Below are 21,404 nucleotides of genomic sequence, written 5' to 3' on the forward strand. Positions count from 1 at the left end.
AATAATGAGAAATTAATGAAGCCATTCCACTCTAAAAGGAGGCCTTGTTAGCAATTTCTGCAAAATACACAGTGTGACGTCAGTTATGTCAAGGATCAAATGTTTGCTCTTTCTGATTGCTGGTCTAGTATCAGTGATTTGGAAAAGTCCCGTAGTTCTTAATGCATGAACACCACCTACTATGCAGTAGAAAGTTTGCTATGCTTTTACAGGTCGTGTTTGGAAAGATGTAAGAGATACTTCAGTGGGAAGAGTGAAGTCATGGCATCGGGGTAGTGAGATGGATTTAAGACTTAGAATGAAGATCTGAATATGATAATTTGTGGAGAAAAAAATAATACTTTCTAGAGGGCTTTCAAGTTATCTGTGAGATGTAGAATTTCAAAAACAAAGAAGTTACAAATGGAGAGAGGCATGCTTTGTTGTAGAAGGACTGCAAGCTTTTTCCAAGGATTTGTAAACTGGGTTTACTTTCACAAATTTAAAGTTTTATTTCCATTCTTTTAAGCAAGTTTCCATGAAAAACCACAGCAGGTTATTTTCAAAATGAATAATGTGATTTTTTGTGAAAAATAGAATATGCAGCTATAACTTGTGATGTTGTTGTGGTCTGTGATTCTGTGGTTATTGCACTTGCAGGATGTTTTGAACCAGAGAACAGCTTAATGTGCAATTAATATCACCTTAAGTGCAGGAGGGCTGGGCTTTTGTAAGTTGTCAAATCTCCCAGGTAATTAAACTGTATTCTGAGTATTTGTAAACTTGGATGGAGGTGATATTTGCTGATGTTCTACCTTTTAATGTGTTTTCCCTTTCTGAAAGCTACGGGGGGGTAGTTGATGTGATACTTCTAACAGTGAATCAAAGAATTGCGATAGAAACATATATAGCTTTAAAGCTCAAATTACTCAGATAAATCTCAAATTCAGCCTGCAAACTAAGATTGTTTCTCCTATTGCTACATTTTTTTTCCTGTCTGTTTTAATTCAAATGCTATCCTATATTCCTGGAAATGGGGATTGCCAAGAGAATCAAACAGTATCAGAATCTCAGCACTGTGCTTGGGTTAGTTACTGTGAGCCTAAAAATCTGACAGACCATTGAAATTAATGTGTGGTATTAAGCTATGTCAACAAATGTGGCGTGAACAGATGAGATTGTTCACGTAGTTAAACTATCTGAATCACAGCTTTATGATGCTTTTTGCTTGTGTTTTTCTCTGTAGCCTTTCTGCTGCCCTCTCATTATCATGCAGACCATGAGAAGAAACAAATTTCATTTTTTTCCATTTTACTTCAGATACGCATTTCATCATTTGCTTTCTGTGCTATATGCATGTCCCTCTAATTTTTTCAGGCAAGATAGAAAAAGTAATTAGAAAGATTTATAGTTTAGCCAGGGCTTGAAACTGCAGAAAATAAGCTAGGCTGTTTTAGGAATAATTCCATTTTGGGGGGGAAGGAGGGGTGCGGGAAGAGTATTTTTTTTTTTTTTTGAATTAAAAGGGAAACCTTTTCCAGTTTTCACTAATGCACAAACCTTTACAGTACTATCACAAATCTCACCGAAAAGTTTTGACTTTTAATCACACTTAAAACTGCCATAACCAGCCTGGCGGCAGGAGGTAGACTTGCCAGGATAACAGACCTAACAATTGTTTTTTAGCTCCTTTCCTACCCTCTCTCACAATTCATATAATATATTTTTCTGACACATATTTAGCAGGGTATATCAGTGGTATATATGATGCAGTAAAAATTTCCCTTTACTTTCATGGCTGGTGTCTGGAAAGACAAAAGGAGATCCTTCAGTGCTTCCGGGAAGAGCTGAAATGGCAGCTGGCAATAGAGATTAAAAACAGGCATTAGGACCAGATAGCTGTGCAACTATGACTGAAGTTCTGAATCTGAAAATTGAAAGAGGAAAATAGAGCTTTTCAGAATTAAAGCTTTGTCAACTTACAATGATTGTCATGTGCATTGAAGTGTGTAAACACTGACTTAATTCTCAGGATATATTGGTTTGTAGATACCAGCTTTGGGATATTTCAGGTATGTGGACATGCAAGAATGTTTGATCTTAGATGGCTACATGATTGTAACCATAAGCTATAAGGAAGCTAAGGAAGCTATAAGGAAGTGAGTCCATTTCACAGACTAGTGTCTGGGATACTTTAAAAAAAAAGGGGGGGGGGGGGGGGGGGGGGGGAACATGATTTTTATGGACTTTATATCGAAGTGGCCACATGAAAAACCTCACTTTTTCCTTAAGAGCTGTGTAACTGTCCTGCTGCTCGTGTGCAAAGAACGTTAACTAAAATTAAGAGTTTCTTGGAGATGAGGTTAACTTATTATGACCATTGAGAAAGCTATATTATGTCTCTTGTAATACCTCTTCTCTTATTCTCTACATGAATTGAATTCTCTACATGAATGAATACATTATGCTTCCTTTCTCTTATTTACATCTGCTTATTGGCACAATGCTAGCATTGCTTGCAGGTTCTTGCACCACCGTGAATTGTCCATTCACCTTAGAACAGAGGCAATTAAATCATGAAAGTTATAGTTAGCAGTATCTTAAAGCTTAAAGAAAAACTCTGGAAAGGAGGTAGCATGTAATTTCTGCCTGGGGATTGTATTGATTTTGACAAGTTCTAACAATTTAGGTCACACTTTTCACCTCATTTTAAATATTCAGCTACCTCCTGAGTGTTCTGAAAATAGCATAACACGAAAAACCTTCGAGGTCCCCTCTTCGGTTCCTGTTCCCAGGGACACCCAGAAGCACACTGATATTTTTAACTTAAATTCCTATGGAAACAAGATGTATGCATGAAAGTTGTACATGTGTCAGAGGATGTTTTGTGTGTCCCAAGTCTCTTCCTTTACAAATAATCTTAAAAATAATCTTACTCTTCAAATTCTACTGCGGAGGGAAGGGGGAAAGCTGTTGTCAGCTCTAATTGACCAGTGTCAACAAAATATTACAGTGCCACAGGATTGCAGCAAGTTTCATGGAAAAATAGGCAAGTTGAGATGACACCTAACAGGGAATACTGCTACTGATGTATATGCTGTAGTAGTTACCAGAGAATCTAGACAGGAGGGAGGCTTTGTAATTGCAGTCTTAGTCCCCCCTTGTCCCAAGCTAAGAGAGTTAGCTTTATTAGTGTCATTTGCTCTTGGAGTTCCTCTTTTTTTCATATTTTTTTTGTTTCCTGTGGTGATGTGAGAATATGGTAGTTAATGAAAGTCTTTTATCCACGTTATGCTATCTTTTTAAACTTCCAAGCCCTGACCACACTGCCTACTAGATGTCAGTTTCTGAAACAGAGAGATAGAGGAATGAAAAAGCTTTAGGCAGCTGCATTTATTATGCCTGTTGTCTGGTCAATGAATCTTACTTTTAAAAACTCTAGAGGGTTTGGTAAAGGAAAAGAAGAGTGAAAAAGGTTTGAAAGTGGAAAGTGCAGTATGAGGAGGCAGGAGTATGTTACAGTGCTGTTTGCTCTCTGTTTGCCGGGGGCAATGAGAAAGGGAATCAGTGCATCTCAAGAGGAAAGCACCTAGGAAGACAGTAGCTTTTCATTAATGAATAAGTCATGGTGGATTTCCTCCTCTGTGGAGCATTCTTGGTTTGGAAATTTTTCCGTTTCCTACATCATTGCATGATGAAGATTTCCATTTTCACACTGTACCTGAAACCTGGCAGCACGTTGACTCTGTGCTCCGTGTGGCTTGGTGAAGTATTTTTCCAGATAGATACGCAAGTCTTTATTGAATTGAGGAATGGACTTGACAAGCTACTTCACAGCTACCACCACGAGAAAAAGTATGACTGGGCAAATGTTACGAGTAAAAGTGAGTTTTGTGGTAAATGAAATGGGTGTTGTACTCCTAATTGTGTTAAGAGATGCTGCCTTAAAGCAGCAAAGGAGGGACAAAAGCTAGCAAAGTATTAACTGTGGTAATGGTTACTCTTTTTAATAGAATTCACTATGAATGCTGCTTACAGATGCAGACATGTCTGAAAAAACCTTTACACGTTGTTCTGGCAAGCTGCCATTGTCAAAAATGCAATCTTAAATTGAAAACTTGCAGTTGCTAAGGGTGGATAAAACAATTATTCTTATCTTCATTTTTTGGTCTGGTGTTGACTTAATATCTTTGTAGTGAATACAATATGAAATTATATATGCTCTTTCAAGGAGTAAACTTCCCCATTCTGGGGGTTTTGTGTCTTTCTGGAAGACAACTTTGTAACAATTAGAAAGTATCTATTTCTAATAAGCAGATTATCTGAAATACACAGAACCAAATAGTGCTATTAAGTGGAGGATTCATCAGTGTGTATTTCTGTGCTCTTTCATGCCCTTTAAATTTCTACTGGATTTTAATGTTTCTGTTTTGTGCCATGACATAGGATGTGTGATGTCTGAGAAATTCAACAACAGATCTGCATGGCCCAGTCTTTCTCTGAATACCCACTTTATTTTTCTGACTAGATGTTTTCCTTCTTCACCCCCTGCCCAGCCATACTTCATTGTGAGTCTGCCCTTTGTCAGATGCATGCAGAGACCTGATGCTTTAGTTATGGCAGTTCCCTGCTCTTGTAGTTAATCGATCGATCAATCAGTCGTAGTTCAGCCTGGAAGTGGGTTCCAAAACTCTTAAGTTGCAGCCCATCTTTGCACTGCTAAAGCTCAGCAGAACTGAAACAGTAGCTCTTGATACACACAGCGCAGAGCACACAAAGTTGCTGCAGAGCAGGGAGAAAACACTCTAAGTTACAGTGGCTTTTCCAAAGATTATTTGCAGGAAATATGAGATCATTGTCCAAGTGTGAAGATCTTGAAAGGTGTTTAGCACAATGCCAATTAAGTCAGAACTGTGTGATCTGTTTTCCGAAAGACTAGGAACTGAAAAAATTCTAGCTGCCTCTAGGAATGAAATAAACCAGCGTAGGTAGAAAAAAAAATCACTTTCTTCATGGTGTGTGAATTTTTGTATTTGGTAGTTGCTGCAGCTGGGATCTCACTGTCTGTTTTTCTATCTTTGTCAGTATTATAGCTGTGTATTTTCACATGGATGAGGCGTTCTTAAATAATTTATCTGACTGTACCAAGGACAATCAAGCTTTTCTTCCATATCTGGCTTGAGTGTTTTCTTCAGCCAGTGTCTTACTGAAAGAAAGTTTCCCTGCTGCATTTGTGTTTGGCTTATGCTGAGTATGTGTGATCCTATTTTAGGAAGTGATGGGAGTAGTAGAGGATACTGTATTGATAATCTCGTGTGTGTGGAGGACAATGATTTAGGTAGAGTTTTACCCAGCGATCAGTATAATAAAGAGTCTTCCTCCTCCTACAGAAGTTGTATTAACAGAAGTTCTTGATGTCTGTGTTTGTGTACTGATAGAGTTACAAACGCTGGTCAGTTAATGACATAAAATTTATAAATAGGTAAGCTAGATAAACTACAGGCAGTTTTAATAGCTATCAGGACTGAGTTGTCTTTAAGTAGAAGTTTCATGTGTACCATGATGGCAGTCCCTATCCAAGTAAAGAAATTATTGATTAAGATACATTAATTGCTTGAAGGCTAAAAAGAACAATGTAGCTAATTGTAGTAGGAAAATACTGGTATGTGACCTTACAAAAGATGTTTCTAAAGAAGCCTTTATTCTCAGAGAATCCAGCCACCTATGTTTCTGTGTTGTCCCTTCATTTATTGTTTTTGTTTTTAATCTCAAGAGCAATTTTTATTCTGCATCACTGAAGGGGAGGTAAATACTGTTTTGAAGTCTTTTATGAAAAGGCTTTCTAGTGGTGTTATGGATACTTTTCAGATTATTGGAAAATTAAATTCAGTGAAGAAGGGCTGTGGATTTTTTTTTAAATCAATTTTTAGTTACATACAAGATGCAGTTTGTACTGATTAAGGACAAATGAGATTTGTTTTCTTCCGATGTGGCTGAGAAATTAAATTGAGGACTAGCTTTACTGATGTAGCTTAAAACAGATGTAGAAGATGGGAGGATGAGCTCATTCCAAAGAGGTATTGAATAATATTTGACTATTAAATATGTCTCATGTTTATTCAAATAATTTTAAATATGAAATTGCTTACCTCGACATCGTTCTCAGAAATTATGCTTACAGCAGCTACCATTGTGAAAAAAATTCCAAAATGGGTTTACTTGTTATCTACAACTATTCGGAATCCAGTCCTGCAAACCATCACTCCCATTGCTTATCTTTTTCGTGGAATTTGGGCTATCCCCAGGGAAAGAGGATGATACAGATTAGTATTTAATTTTGAAACTCTTCATGGAAAACAGCATGTAATTTCACAACACTTCACAGCATGTATGTCAACTGCTCTATATAAATTTCGTAGTAGGGATGCTGGTGCCGTAGTAGTGACATCTCTAGGGCAGAGGCAAGTTGAACTGCAATGATTTTATTCTTTGTAACATTGCTAGTGTCCTAAGTACATTATTGACATATTAGTGACCTAGCTATTTGAGACAGTTCTTGAACAGCATTGCTTCTAGCTAGATCCTTATTTTGTCTGAAGAATGGAAGAAGGAAGTCTAATGCTATTCTGTGAGGTGTACGTTTGTCATGGCAGACAGATGGTAACAGATTTTTCTTTTAATAGATTCTGGAAAACATCAACAACGCCGATGAATGGCTTGATTATCACTTTCAGCTCCAGATGACTTTCCCTGGTGTTTATAAGGGTATGTATACTTACGTTGTGAAAGTGTTAGTGAAATCTAGGGTGATTTTAAAACATTTTCTTGTAGCTTTTTGAGTTGTTTTGTGTGTGTGTGTATGTGCTTTTTGTTTTGTTTTGCTTATTAAATTTTATTTTAATTTGACAGCCACACTTTGAGTGCCTGACCCAGGTGATCTCTAGCTTACTGGTTTATTCTTGATCTAATGTTGCTCTACAACCATGACAAGATGTAATGTCAAATACTTCCTTGCTGTTTGGGGGAGATACAGTGTCAGTGCAGCCAAAGACCTGGAGTCTCTGAGATGTGCCACTGAAAATGTAGCTCACAAGCCTCTTAGTTTTGTCCATCATTGTACCTCTCAAGCTCATCCCATGCAGTCTGCTGAAGAGTCTTCCTGTGGAGCTGAACACGGGTGTGAAGAAAAAGACATTCATGTTGAATAAGTCATGTGCCGTACATGGGCCTGAGAGAATGTTGTCTTTTTCTGCCTGGAAAATCCCGCCCAAAGGGATCCTTCTGAGTACTGGTTTTGCACAGCAGATATGTAAGGTGCTTGCATAGTGGCTCAGCAACAAGGAAATTTTGCCTCTCTTATCTATGTGATTTTTTGAAAAGAGTCATGAAAAAATGTTGTCTCTGAAAATCAGAATTTCAGAGATCTGGCTCAAAATGAGAATTTCAGACAGTATGAATGTGATCAGCATATTGATTTTGTTGAAACTGTACAGTGACCAAACTGTAGGAAACAGAATGAGAAAGTACATTTGCTTTGGGAGAGGATTGCATTATTGACATAACTTAGAAAAAAAATATGGAAAGTAAAATTCCACTGAGTTTCAGTAAATGTTGCATCTAGTCAGTCTACCAAACCCTATCCTTTTTCATTGCAGCATGTCTAGGAGCTCCTCTTTTTGGTTGCCACCTTATGGCATCTAATAAATAGACATCACTCTTCTCTAAAGAGTTTACCAGTCAAACAATTTAGAAACTAAGACAATTTAATGGAAAGTTGACTTAAACTACAGCTGCCACTGTTCAGATGTGAAGTCAAGTACTCACAGAAAAGAGATGGTGAAAAACACTTGTCCTGTAACTTGTAATGTTGCTGTCAGTCCCTGTGTTAGTTAGTATTTCTTTAATAATCCAAAAGATAACATTGACATGACAGTAATTGAATTCACTGATGGAGCTAAACGAGTAGGTGTTGCATGTACCATGAAAGACCCAGTGCAGTGTCTACTGGTCAGTGGCAGAGGATCGTGCTGGTGGCAGTAGCAGTGGCAGCAATAACAGCAGTCCCAACCCTGCCGGTGAGAGGCAGGTGGTGAATGGGTTGATCTGAAGGTATCTAGGGCTTGAACTGTTGTTCCTGGCATCTGATAACCCCTTGATGTGGGAAGCCACTGTTGCTTTGTCTCTGGGTCAGGCCATAGGTGGGGCTGGGAGAGGTCAGGTGAGAGTAGAGTGCACACACCTGGATGGCAAGGTACGTTAGGATGTTTGCTTCTGAGGAAGTGAAGGTTTATTTAAGGGAGGGCCACAGAGTAGCTGATAGTTGTACAGTAGTTCAGTGTGCACAGCAAAAATATTTACCCTTTTGGTAAAGAGAGGATGAAACTGGTAGGTGTGGCTCCTGCTGAATGTGATAGTGGCCTGCTCACAGCTGGGACGTCATTTTGCTGCTGATGGCATTACCTAACTGACAAAGTCTGGGACCCACTGACTTAGAGCTGAGAAGTTTTAGAGAAGTGCATAAAGAGAGCAGAACAAGAATTAATCAGGAAAAAATAAGGCAAGGAATATAGGTGGTATGCTTGTATACTTAAAAGAATACTGCTTATTCAAAGAGAAAGATACAAAATAGTGTAAAACAAAATGAGTGAATTAACATTTAGTTCAATAATTGAAATGAAGAGTGAATTTTAGTTGCAGTAGGGCAAATAGGCTATGCCAGTGCAGTTTGAGCTCCCCCTATAAAGGGGGAAAGAGGTGATCCTAACTAAAATACTTACTTTCTGCAACTCTGGACGTTGTTTTGAGCAAGTGACCAGAAAAAAAAGGGAAGGTTAAGTTAACATCAAAAGAGGAGAATCCTCATGAACTGTCAGTAACTAAGTGACTTGCCATCCTCTAAAAAGTTTGACATTAGTAAGAATTCAACAACAGATTGCATGATCTTTTTTGAATGCTTACTTATGCAAGTATTTCATTTATAACTTAAGCTTCTATTATTAGATGTCGTCTGTTACTGAAAATGGAGATGTTACTGCTGGAAAGCCAAATGAAGAGAAAACATACAAAAAGGTAAATAAGACTTACAACCTTTTCCTTACATTCTTTTCCTTTCATATTGAGAACTTAAGCCTACTGTGAGTGAACTATGCTTCAGAACAAGAACAAACAAAGCATGTTCCGTGGATTATTTGAAAGTATTTTACCCCTTTTGTGAAATTGTAAAACATTTCTACCCACTGAGCTGACTGTTTGAAAGCTAGTTCAATAAGGTTTTAAAATACATATTCTTGCTAGATTGGTGGAAATTCTTTGCTCTTAGCAACAGAGATAACGCTGGGCACATGTACAGTTGTCAGAAATGTAGTACGGTGAGTTGGCTAATGCTTTGAACATCTATGCCATATGTCTGAACTGCATACTTGCCTTACCACCTCCAAGTGCTTTTCCAAAGAGTGCTCTTTTTGTTTGACTTGTATTTTAAAAAAGAGATGTTAAGAGATGTTATAATTAATGTAGTAGTATGCATCAAGAGTAGGAGTATAAGGCTATTTAGATGTTGTAATGGTAAGTGGTATTGGTTTTGGTTTTGATTTTTCTCTCATTGGTTCTCTGAGAGCAGCATTATTTATGTCCACCTAGAAATGTTGGTAAATAAAGCAAGATATATGTACACATGTACGTGTACATATTTACATAAACCAATTGTTGGCTGCTGGATTTGATCGTTTTCCTGACAGATTATCTCGAAGTGGTGATTTATCTTTTTTTTTTTTTTTTCCTGTAATGTAGCACTGAGATCTGCATGGTCCTAGAGTATATACCATAGGTTAGGGTGTTTTTTTCATTTGTTTGTTTTTTTTTCTTCTGAATGTTGCCTACAGCAATGCTGGTGAAGTCAAGGAGAATATTAAGCTATATTTCTTTTCCCAGTCCTTTTGTTGTCATCTGCATTTTAAGTATCTAGCTGGCCTTAACATTCTGGTAATTTTCTCAGAAACGAAAGAAAATAGTGTTTGAGAAAATGCTTTTTTTCTTTTTAGATACAGGTTATGTTTGGTTCCTCTGCTTATAACCGTAAAATATCGCAGTCTAAATTGCTCTTGACACTTTGGTACTGGAAAGAAAAAGAAGCTCTTGAGCCCAAGGTGGACATTTACACAGTTTTATATTGCTAGACTAGACAATACAAAACCTGGTAGTCCCAGCAAGGGAGAATTGCCATTCCCCCCAGTCATCCTACATGCCCTACTTTTTTCCCATTCAACTCTAAATTCAAAATATTCCAGAGTAAGCCTTGAAAAGATTTCCTGATATGGCAACAATTCTTTTTTGTTTTTACTAGAAATGCATCTCTGACAAAACAATACTGGGAGATCACAGTCTGTCATCTCCAAATTCTGTCCTTTCCCCTGAGCTGCCAATTGTCTGTACTTGCATCTTACGCCAGTTTAATTCCTTCAGGGATATTCACATATCCAGTTGTTCTCTGTTCAACATCCTGTTTTGTGGATACCCTATGGTTCAGTGTTTTCACCAAATGTTGTGATTATGCTTCTGCTTTTTGTGCCAATGTTAATAAAAAACAGTGTGACTCAATAATCAATGCACAAAGAGCTTAATGGTAGCATGTCTTTTCATTATGCTTTTGCTTTGATAATATCTCTCTCCTTGTAAGCCAAATTCTTTACAAACATTGCACTTTCTTTTAATTCTCACCTTCTTCAGATATCCTATGTTGCATACTTCTTACGGAAGTCCGGATAAATCAACTGCATTTGCCTAGAAAGTTATTTGTGAGATGAGGCTGGCAGGACGTGCAGTTGACAGAGGCATTTCATGCCATTTTTTTGGCTGGAAAATTCTTGCCATTCTGATCTGTGACTTCCTGTGCCACTTCCTCCAGAAATCTGGGCTGGGGACAAGCTTGTTTCCTCAGCTGATGCTTTTTCAGCTACTTGGGCAGTTCCTGTTCCTGTCTACCACTGGACTTGATGGCAGTGGGAATGCTTAGACAAGATACTCGTGTAGATCTGAGGTCAGACCGTGCTTGTTAACTCATTCTCAGAGGCCTCCCTTCCATATTTTTTTAAAACATATTAAAGGTGAAGAAGCATATGCTCTTCATCTTAAAATGGGCAAAATACAGTTTTTGGCTTGAATTGTGACAGTTTGGGCTTTAGATCTGCTCTGCTTTGACCTCTAATGTCAAGAGGCAGCTGTGTATCTGCTGTTAAGATGGGACTGAGTAAGCTCATAAAGGGCTGTGTGACATTAGACCTGGGTGTATGTCTTTGACCTTGACTATTTGTACCACTGAAGTGTTCCACGAAAGACAGTGTAGTAATTGGTCTGGTAGCCAAAGAAGTTGTATCATGAGATGCGGGTGTAGGGGGTTCACAGACCGGTAGGATAACTGGGGGCAGAATGGATAACTAGCAGGTAGTTCAGAAACACCGACATAAGAAAAGTGTTGTAATGCCAAGATTTACATGGGTGATTGAACGGATTTCTAGTGTTAATACTAGGAGATAATCATCCTGAAATGTGCTGACAATTTCAGTCTCAACACTACCCCAGGTAAAAGGTTGTGCTTCCAAAGCAGAGAGCATAGTGAAGGAAGAGTCAATATCGTTCTCCCACATCTCCTGCTGTGGGCTGCACTGCTTAGGTTCATAGAATCATTAAGGTTGCAAAAGACCTCCAAGATCATCTGGTCCAACCGTCCCCCTACCACCACTATCACCCACTAAACCATGTCCCCAAGCACCATGTCCAACCTTTCCTTGAACACCCCCAGCGACAGTGACTCCACCACCTGCCTGGGCAACCCGTTCAAATGCCTGACTGCTCTTTCTGAGAAGAAATGTCTCCTCATTTCCAACCTGAACTTCCCCTGGCACAACTTGGGGCCATTCCCTCTAGTCCTATCGCTAGTTACCTGTGAGAAAAGGCCAGCCCCTAGCTCCTCACACCTTCCTTTCAGGTACCTGTAGAGAGCAATAAGGTCTCCCCAGAGCCTCCTCTTCTCCAAACCAAACAACCCCAGTTCCCTCAGCCGCTCCTCACAGGACTTGTGTCCAGCTTCGTAGCCCTTCTCTGGACACGCTCCAGGGCCTCAGTGTTTGTCTTGCACTGAGGGACCCAAAACTGAACACAGTCCTCGAGGTGCGGCCTTACCAGAGCAGAGTACAGGGGGACGATCACCTCCCTGATCCTGCTGGCTGCACTATTCCTGGTACAAGCCAGGATGCTGTTGGCCTTCCTGGCCACATGGTTGCACATGAGAACTCAGCAGCAGCTCTTTCATGAGCTGTGTGGTTTGGTCTTAACTTTAAAGTCTTCCTTGAGAGCTTCGTCTTCTCACAGAGCAAAATGCCCCAGGGTGCTTCTTCAGCCTCTCTGTCCCAGCAGTTGTAAAGGAGCTTGCTTCTCGGGGGGGGGGGGAAGATACTCAACTGTATGTTGGAATGACTGTAATGCCAAAACTAAAATGATATCTGTAGGGATAAGTAATGTGCTGATACTGCCTTACTGAAGGGTTATGTTTTCCTTGCATGTTGGCTGGGGAGAGGGGGCATTTCTCAATCTCATCTAAAAAGCAAACTGACTTTGCTTTAAACCATTTTGCATTTTGATTAATTATATATTGATTGATTATATCTTGTGTCCATTTTTCATAATAGCATGCAAGGATTACGTCTGTGCAACTTTCATCATATATATATATATATAGAAATGCATTATATGTGTGTGTATATATATATATATATATAAGCGCATACAAATGGGAAACATAATGCATGGAAAATGTCCGATGTAAAATTCAGTGACCCATAAGAGAAAATTAAATAAATGTCATAGCTTTAGAGGCATTTTCCATTTGCCAGATCCAATGAAAAATAAACCTAACTAATCAATACATATTAAACAGTGTTTTCATTGCTTGATCTGAAAATGCAGGTATTCCTTACGATCATAAGTAAAACATGAAGGAAAATTAGAGAAAATAATTGTAAATGGTTGACTTTTGGTTTGACCTGTTTTATATAAGTTTTAAATATCATTATTTTATCTTGGAGATAAAGGTAGCTTGCTTCTAATGTAAATTGCACTGCTTTCCTTAGCACAATACAGTCAGTCTAATTGACACAGAGATGAATGATGGCTTACTAAAACACATTTCCATCAGAGAACAAAGTATTTGTAATTGCTGTTTGAAGAAAAACAACTTCCTGCTGGAGCATGTAGAAAACCTTCACTACCTTTTGCTTGTGGATCACTTAACCTTCTGAAGTCTCTGGAGCTGATGTGGATATTGCTTTAAGCAGCAACTGGACTGACTGAAGTGTGAGTGGGCTATGCAGCTACAGTTGTATCTAGTGATGTGGGACTCAACTGCTGCAGCAGCTCTAGGATGAGTTGAACCTAAGGACTAATCTGCTGTCTTTTCTGTTGTTTCATCTCCTTTCTGTAACTCTGCCTTTTGCATCCTGTTCATGCAGTCAGGCTGCGCACTGCTGCGGGTCTTCTCATCTAGTGCTTAGAGGACTGGTTAGCAGTGATAAATTAGTTTGTAGTTCTTTAAGAAGAAGCATCTGAATCGTTCACTGGTGAAAATGGGAACACTTCAAAAAGTGATCATCCTTTCTATGTGTATATACATCAGTATACTTTGGCACGCTGTAACTCTTTATGGTATTGTTTGGCCTCAGTAGAGTTCACAAAGGGATTACTAGCCTGTTCATCCTGGGGGAAGAAGGTGTTGTGCTTTAACCCTGGTGGGGAGCCACTCCATCACTCCTCTGCAGCTGAATGGGGGAGAGAATCGTGAAGGTAAAACTGAGAAAACTTGTGGGTTGAGCTAAAGGCAATTTACTAGATTAAGCAAAACTGCACACGTAAGCAAAGCCAAACCAGGAATCCATTCGCCACTTCCCACCAACAGGCAGATGATCAGCCACTTCCAGGAAAGACAAATGCCATCGCTCCAAACATCCCCTCCCACCCACTTCTTTACTCCCAGCTTTTATTGCTGAGCATGAGTGTGGGACTTCCCTTTGACCAGCATGGGCCAGCTGTCCTGGTTTTGTTCCCTTCTGGGTGCACCCCCAGTCTCCTCACTGGCAGGGCAGCACAAGGAGCTGAAAAGGCCTTGGCTCTGTGTGAGCACTGCTCTGCAGCGACTAAAACTTTGGTGTGTTATCAACATTATTCTCATCCTAAACCCAAAACACAGCACCATCCCAGCTACTAGGAATAAAATTAACTCTGTCCCAGACAAAACCAGTATTGAAGGAATCTTGTTAATAATGGAAAAGTTTGTTTCTGTGGTATCTTTGCTGTGCAGTACCAGTATGTTCCAAATGTGTCTTCAATCTATGTAGATTAGTTATAAGAGCTATTACAAACATCGGTAATATATTTTTTTTTTAAGTTTGGCTGAGTCAGGTAAAAGAATCTTTCTCTGGCAGACCATCTCTGACTTTATCTAGGATAAAGCTTTCTGTAAGAATAAGTAGCCTGTAGGCATGTCAGTTGTATTTCTGGGACGTCAGATTCTTGAAGTATTTCCTTTTTGATTTTGTTTAGCTCAGCTAAAATAGAGGTAGGTAACGTCCTTATCTGAATTCATGAAGCATGTTTTTCTTCAGTTTCCTACAACACTAATGTTTTGGCCCACGTCCCTGGCAGAAGAAAATGTTCCTTGCCAGCTGCACGAATGTGAATACTTCAGAGCTCCAAAAAAAGTCTTAGTTTACTAAAACATTGTGAAGGGCCTTGCACAACCATTGATAAAAACATCCTAATTGTACAGATTCTGAAATCCATAAGTAGATGAAGACAGTGCGACAGTTTCTGTTTTGAATCATTCTTACTCATTCAGGTGATATTTTAAATATATTTTTTCTGCCACCTCAGTCTGGCATAGAAGCTCTTCTACCTTTTAATTGTCTAATATTATTTAGTAAAGGTCCTTGAAAGATGACACAACCTTGTATTTTTGTTTTGTTTTGCTTTTTTTCCTTTTGAAAACCACAACCTTTCCTTGTGTATCCTCTATTTAAAATGGTGTTATTCAAGATGTATCTGTAGGTCTGTTCAACTGTAGACATTTGCTACAAGCGTATCTGTGGGACTTCTCCTGGGTTTTCTCTGCATCTGTAAATTTCATGAAGTTATTGATTTTACATTGTGAATACCATAAAAACATTTCAATAATTCTAATCAAAGAATACATTTAAAGGAAGAGAAGCTTCACAGTTGTGTGTTCAATGCAGCTTTTAGGGTACAGGATTGAAATAATTTAGAGATCAAAGAAATCTCAAAGTATGAAAACTCTGAAGGTGCTTTGGGCGGGGTGGAGAGAGGTTGGTTGATTGGTTTTACTGGATGTTGTTGTTTTTTGTTGTTGTTTTTGTTTGTTGGGTTTTTTTGAAAGAAACTGAGAAACAATTGAGAAGTTGAGATTATTTGCATCATCTGATGCTTGAAGATCTTAAGCAAAGTAGCAAGGAGACCTGGCAGCAAAATGTAGTCACCAGAGTGTAGCTTCTCGTGGATATCCATCACAGTTTTGTCACTGAAATCTCAAGTATGCAATAGCCACTTCTTTTATTTTCCTCCTGATATTTTGCAGACTCAGTTGTGAGAATCTGCTGACACACAATGCAGCTTTTGCATTTCAGTGTCTTCAATCACACGGTTGTTCCTTAATCTGCTTTCTGGCAAATGAGATTTCAGTTGTATTCTGAAATTTATATGCTAGTAGCAATATGCTGGTAGCAAGAATGAGGCACAGACAGGTCTGTCAGAGCATGTTAAGTGTGTATAAGAAAATCACACCAGAATACATAGTGCTCTTTTTGTGGAAACCTGCTACTGGTTTACCAAAATCTCTGCTTGTAATCTGAATGCTGCCGCACATGCATATATGTGTGGCATGACTTTGTTTCCTGTTGTTACATATTTTACAGTTCTACTCTCTAGTGTATTACAGCAAGCATCTTACGTAACCTGTTCAAAACTGCACATCATGTGTGAGTCACTTTGCCCAGGAGCAGAGGGAATTTATCTGAATAAAGGAAGTCAGCTACTGATTGTTAGAGCTGGCAAACGTGTACAAGTAGCATTGCTGCATCACTGATGGCATTGGGTTATGTCCTGAGTCTGATGTGTACAGATAGAATACTTGCTGTTGTAGACAATGAAACTTCCCTCCTGGAGTTTGTGCTGCACTGGAATGTATACTTTCAATGGCATACTTTTGAGTGCTTTGTACATCTGTAAAGATATTGACGAAATTGGTTGTAATGGTTTTGCTTGTAGCAATGGCTACTACCAAACTTACAGTACTCAATTTTTTTTATTTTTTTTTTTTGCCTGGGGTAGGGGAACTAAAGCAATTGGATTCATGGCTACTTCTGAAACTTTGGCATAGGTGTTTTGAAATAGAGAAATAACTAACTGAAAACCATGAAGTCACCTGAATCCAATTTTGAAATATGAAGGAAGATCATATTCATCTTGGGTGATAAAATCATTCTGATAGCAATTGAGCTGGAAGTGAAAGAATCTAACATAGGTGTGTTTTCTTTTCTGGGAGAACACCCCAGCAAAGTTATTAACATTATTAAAAAAAAAAAAGGCAAGAAAAGAGCTTTTGCCAATTTTGAACAGTAACTAGATAAAGGTTTGCTCTATTATTTATATTTTACGATCATGGCTATTGATACGTTTAATATAGAAAGCACAGCCAACACTGTAGAGCAGCATGTAGTGCTGCATTACTTTGTACTCTGGCACAGCTCTAGAGTGCAAAGAAGAAGAACGGCCAAAGAATATGGCATTGACCAGTATAATGAATAGCTTTCTGAAAGAGTAGGTGTACCCTGGATATTTCTACCCTTTGCTGCAGCCTTTTATTTTGCTAGGTCTGTGACACTACTTCTGCTTACATCTGGATGCCTGTCTGTTTTTCTGTTTATTTTGAGTTATGAATTGCCTTATTGTAAGAAAAACATTGTGCATAGCTTTCATCTGGAGGTCCCAGCTGCTTCTTGCAAAGCAGACTAGCAGCACAAGGTAACTTTTCCTGTAGGAAGAGCAGTTTAGGAATAGGTGTTAACCTCTGCCCCCAGCACCAAGATCCAGAGGTGAGGGGGATGGACGGAAGTCCAGTTTAATGAAATGTGACCAGTAGCAGCTGGGCAAGCAGCTGTCAGAGAGATAGGCAGTGTAACCTTAAGGGTGAGTGAAGGGGTACCATGTTACTCCAAGGTGTGGAGAAACAGGAAAAACAGTTCAGTCACTAGTTTTCTAGTAGTCCTATTTTAGTGTCCCTGTCTGTAATTTAACGTAGCTCAAATGTGGCAGCTGCAGAGAGCATGCTGAGATATGGTAGCCACTTACAGAAGCATCAACAGAAGCAGATGTAAGAAGTGTTGTCAATGGGACTTTAAGTGCAGGAAGCACCCAAAGGCAAGAGAGCTCTAGTGCAAAAGCAATGGACTGTACAATTACTACCCATACATCCTGGATCAAATGGCAATTTCTTAATGTTAAAAAAGGTGGTTTTTTTTGCATATTGCTTGAAGAAGACATACTGTTTTTCAACAGGCACCCTCCTCAGGTGGTTTGGCTTAAGTGTTGACACTATTTTTGGAGGCTTAATTTCTTTTCAGGGGTCTTTAAAAGATAAACCGTGTTTGCATAGAAGTTGTAGTATGTGCAGATTTCTGGTACTTACGGTAACCAGTGTAACTGAAGAACAAATGCTTACTTGTAGTAGACAATTCAGATCTGTCCAAATCCACGCAGCTATAATCATTTTGATGAAGTGAAGCCCTGTGGATTTATTTATTTATTTATTTTACTTCACTGAGTATGCTGCTTGCAGGAGGGCTTCTATATGCAGTTACTTTACACCAGTCCCCTTCTGAAGTACCATTACAAGGGAGCAATGTTTATGGTCTCAGCAATCTAAGTAATTGACAATTTGAGGTGTGTGCATTGTGTCTTAATTTAAATAACGAGTCAAGGAATATCTTTCCTCAGAATTTTTTCCTCTACTGCCAACCTCAGGTTCTTTATGCCTCTCTCTGTGGTTTCAGGTTAGTGTAATAGATTTATAAGGTTCAAAGTGAAAATGCATTCTTGTAGTGTTACGAAATAACTGGTGTTAAAGAATTAAAGTCTACTGAAGCTCTAGAATCTTAAGCTGGGGAGGAGTGTGACCTCTTTCATGAGCTAAGTTTTCCAACTAAATGAAGATGAGTACCAGCTAGTATTTTAACAAGGTAATGTGAGGTAGACAACCAGTTTATTGATCTAGTCCCTCCAAGCAGCAGAGTGGGCTGGTGAGAGAGATAAGAGCAGTCTTTTCTCCACAGACAGTAGTAGAAAGAAATGAACTAATGGCCACTGTGTGGGAAGCATAGCTGTAGAACAGTGTTAATCAATGGTGGTTTCACTTCAGATGCTGTCTGCTCGCAGTCTCATTCACAGAAGTGGCATAAATAGGCATCTCTATCATTTCATTAAGCAGAGTTTAAAAACCTGTGTTGTTTTACCTGTATTTATTTGAATTACAGTAGTACAGAGGGTGGGAGAAAGCAAATATCTTGCCTTCTAGAGTGATAATGGGGTGAAGTTTCTGAGGCAAAGAGTATGACCATTATAGCAGCTGCTTTATAGCACCTGCAATAAGCCAGGCATCACCATCTTTGACCCAGAAAGTTCATAGGCTAAGCTTCAGCTGCAATAAAATGAGTCATAAAAATGGCAAACAGATAAGCAAGGACAAAGTTTACATCCACGCAATCCTATATGGCATTCCTAGGATGTCTACTTTTAAAGAAAGCAAAAATGTAGAATTACATTATTCACGAGCTACTTGTGGGAGAAGAATGGGAAAACAGCTTTGTGAATAAGAGTAAGGGGAACTACTATAAAATTAAATGAAGCCTGTGTCGCACAGAGTTGCTTTTTGTTCATGGTTTGTTTGTTTGTTTTAAATAATTTGTTTGTTGACAGCAATATCCCCATTCAGTTACAGAGAACTTGTAAGAAAAAATGTTTAAAAGGATGAACATGTTTACCGTATCCAAACTCTTTGTTCACTGTGAACACAGTGGCTAGTTAGCTTTGCCAGCCATTCAAATCAGTGGCTAGTTAGGTTTGCTAGCCATTTATGTGTAAGCTGCAATGACCTTCAAATTGTAATGGAAATAATTATCTGGCAACATGTAACATACTTTCTAGTAACTGTAGTACCTGTATTATTGTCATCCCTGAATTCTTTTCCCTGTTTTTAAAGGACATATTTTCATAGTCTTTTCAATAGCCCTGTACCCAGTTGTTAAATAGCTTCAGTTCATTATTTTTTTTTGTTGTCGTTCCCTGAACGTAAATGGCCTTTACACGTTATATCTATCTGGTTAATGCTTTTTTAATGAAAATAACAAATATAAATTTTAGAGTACTAGCTTGAAAAAGAATATTTGTAGGAAAAGAAGTATAAAAGTCCTGATTATGGGATCATGCTCAAACTTAATACCTGATTTGAAAGGATTTAAGTTTTCATTTATTTTGCTAGTCTGAAACAATTTCAGCTTGGAGTCATGTAGAGAGAGTAGAAGACCCATCTGTACAGAACAATACTTCATGTAACAGCACAATTTACTGTAAAATATTTACTTCTGATGCAGATATTCTGTATTCTGAACTGTGTACTGTGGTATATTTTATCACCCTGTAGCCTTTCACTATGCTTTTTGACTCTGCATATCAATTTTCATCTCTATGGGCCTTTTAGCAAAGATATAGGACAAATACAGAGTAAAGATATGGTTAGTTGTGACAAAAAGGGGCAAAAATAACATTTCATCAGAATGAAGACTTTTTAATCTTTTATATGCAGGGATAAAACTGTGGAGAGGCTGTAGGCAGCAGTGGAAGAGTAAAGTTTCATTTTCAGTATGTTCATATCATGGAAAGCCAGGCAGATGACTAAAATAAAAAATATGGGAATATTTAAGGTAGAATTATCTAAGCGTTATGAGACACAGTGAAGGTATTCTCTTGATTGAGGAGAAAATAAAAAAAAGCATTACAATAAGTTCCACTATTATTTGTTAATCTATTACCTTGACTTGTTCAAAGGGAGATGATTCTCCCCCTCTGCTGTGCTCTTGTGAGGCCCCACCTGGAGCACTGCGTTCAGCTCTGGGGTCCGCAGCACAAGAGAGACATGGACCAGAAAGTCCAGAGGAGGGCCACAGAAATGATCAGAGTAGAGAGGGAGACCTTATTGCAGACTTCAAGAACGTTAAAGGGGCCTACAAGAAAGATGGGATGGGACTCTTTACCAGGGAGTGTAGTGACAGGACAAAGGGTAATGGCTTTAAACTTAAAAAGGGTGGGTTTAAATTAGATATAAAGAAGAAATTCTTTACTCATAGGGTGGTGAGGCACTGGCACAGGCTGCCCAGAGAAGCTGTGGCTGCCCCATCCCTGGAGGTGTTCAAGGCCAGGCTGGATGGGGCTTTGGGCAGCCTGGTCTGCTGGGAGGTGTCCCTGCCCATGGCAGGGGGTTGGAATTAGATGGCCTTTAAGGTCCCTTCCAGCCCAAACCATTCCACAAGTCTGTGGTTCTATATAGAGTAATCTAGATACGGTGACTCCACTTGTGTTTAATTTGAATGGGACTGGTGAATTCTGCATGGGAGGATCCTGGAGCACTTTATCACCATTGTACCGCTTCCTGAAATGTATCTCTTTCTCCTTTGCTGAACTGTTCCCACTTAACAGGCGATTGGTGGCAGGTGGAAGAGAACTGTCCCTACCTGCTTTAAATCACTGGCATTCTGGAGAGAGAGGTGGAGGAGGTAAGGGCAGAAGTACAGGAAATGGGCAATTTCTCAGTTTCTGTGGCAGCAGGAATTATAGTTATCCTTACTGATATACTTGCATGCCTTATGTCTTAGTATCTACATTTAACCTGAATTTATGCGAAAACATTTTCTCTCCTGAAATAACTTGTTGAAAACCTAGGCTGGGGAGAAACTATACCCGATGCTGATTGTGGATTGAAAAGAAGCCCAGGGGTCCCACTACCAAGTCAAGAATGTGATTGCCATATGACACAAAGCACTGAGCTAGCGTGCCATTCAGTGTCTATTAGGATGTATTCACGAAGTGATGACATGTTAATTTTGAAGAGGTAGGCTTTTTGCTAGTTCAGATTTCACTTACACTCCCTCAGCCAGTAGAAGGACAACCTTAAATAGCATAAATTTGCTTTAGGCTGTGAGAGTGTGATACTTGCATTCAGCTAGGCAGCTGACATAACTGTTTATGTGAATCAGGGAACTGATCCTGCTGAAAACTTGCTGTTGTATCAGCTCTTTTGTAACTTGTTGTCTGGC

The 21,404-nt window shown here is 39.0% G+C and overlaps 1 protein-coding gene across 5 annotated transcripts in view; it reads left to right on the top strand.

Moving 5' to 3' along the window:
• Nucleotides 1–21,404, top strand: part of PIP5K1B (phosphatidylinositol-4-phosphate 5-kinase type 1 beta) — a 109,489-nt gene that overhangs the window by 27,196 nt on the left and 60,889 nt on the right. For 4 of the 5 annotated variants that reach the window (XM_066988262.1, XM_066988264.1, XM_066988265.1 and 1 more), the window contains 2 exons: nt 6,663–6,744; nt 8,980–9,048. In XM_066988262.1, coding sequence (XP_066844363.1) covers nt 8,980–9,048 — 69 coding nt within the window. In that variant the 5' untranslated portion in view covers nt 6,663–6,744. Of the gene's footprint in view, nt 1–6,662; nt 6,745–8,340; nt 8,365–8,979; nt 9,049–21,404 lie in introns of those variants that run through there. The other variant, XM_066988261.1, reaches the window with a different exon arrangement.

The sequence above is a fragment of the Anser cygnoides genome, chromosome Z (genome assembly GCF_040182565.1).
Source record: "Anser cygnoides isolate HZ-2024a breed goose chromosome Z, Taihu_goose_T2T_genome, whole genome shotgun sequence".
NCBI classification, from domain to species: Eukaryota; Metazoa; Chordata; class Aves; order Anseriformes; family Anatidae; genus Anser; species Anser cygnoides.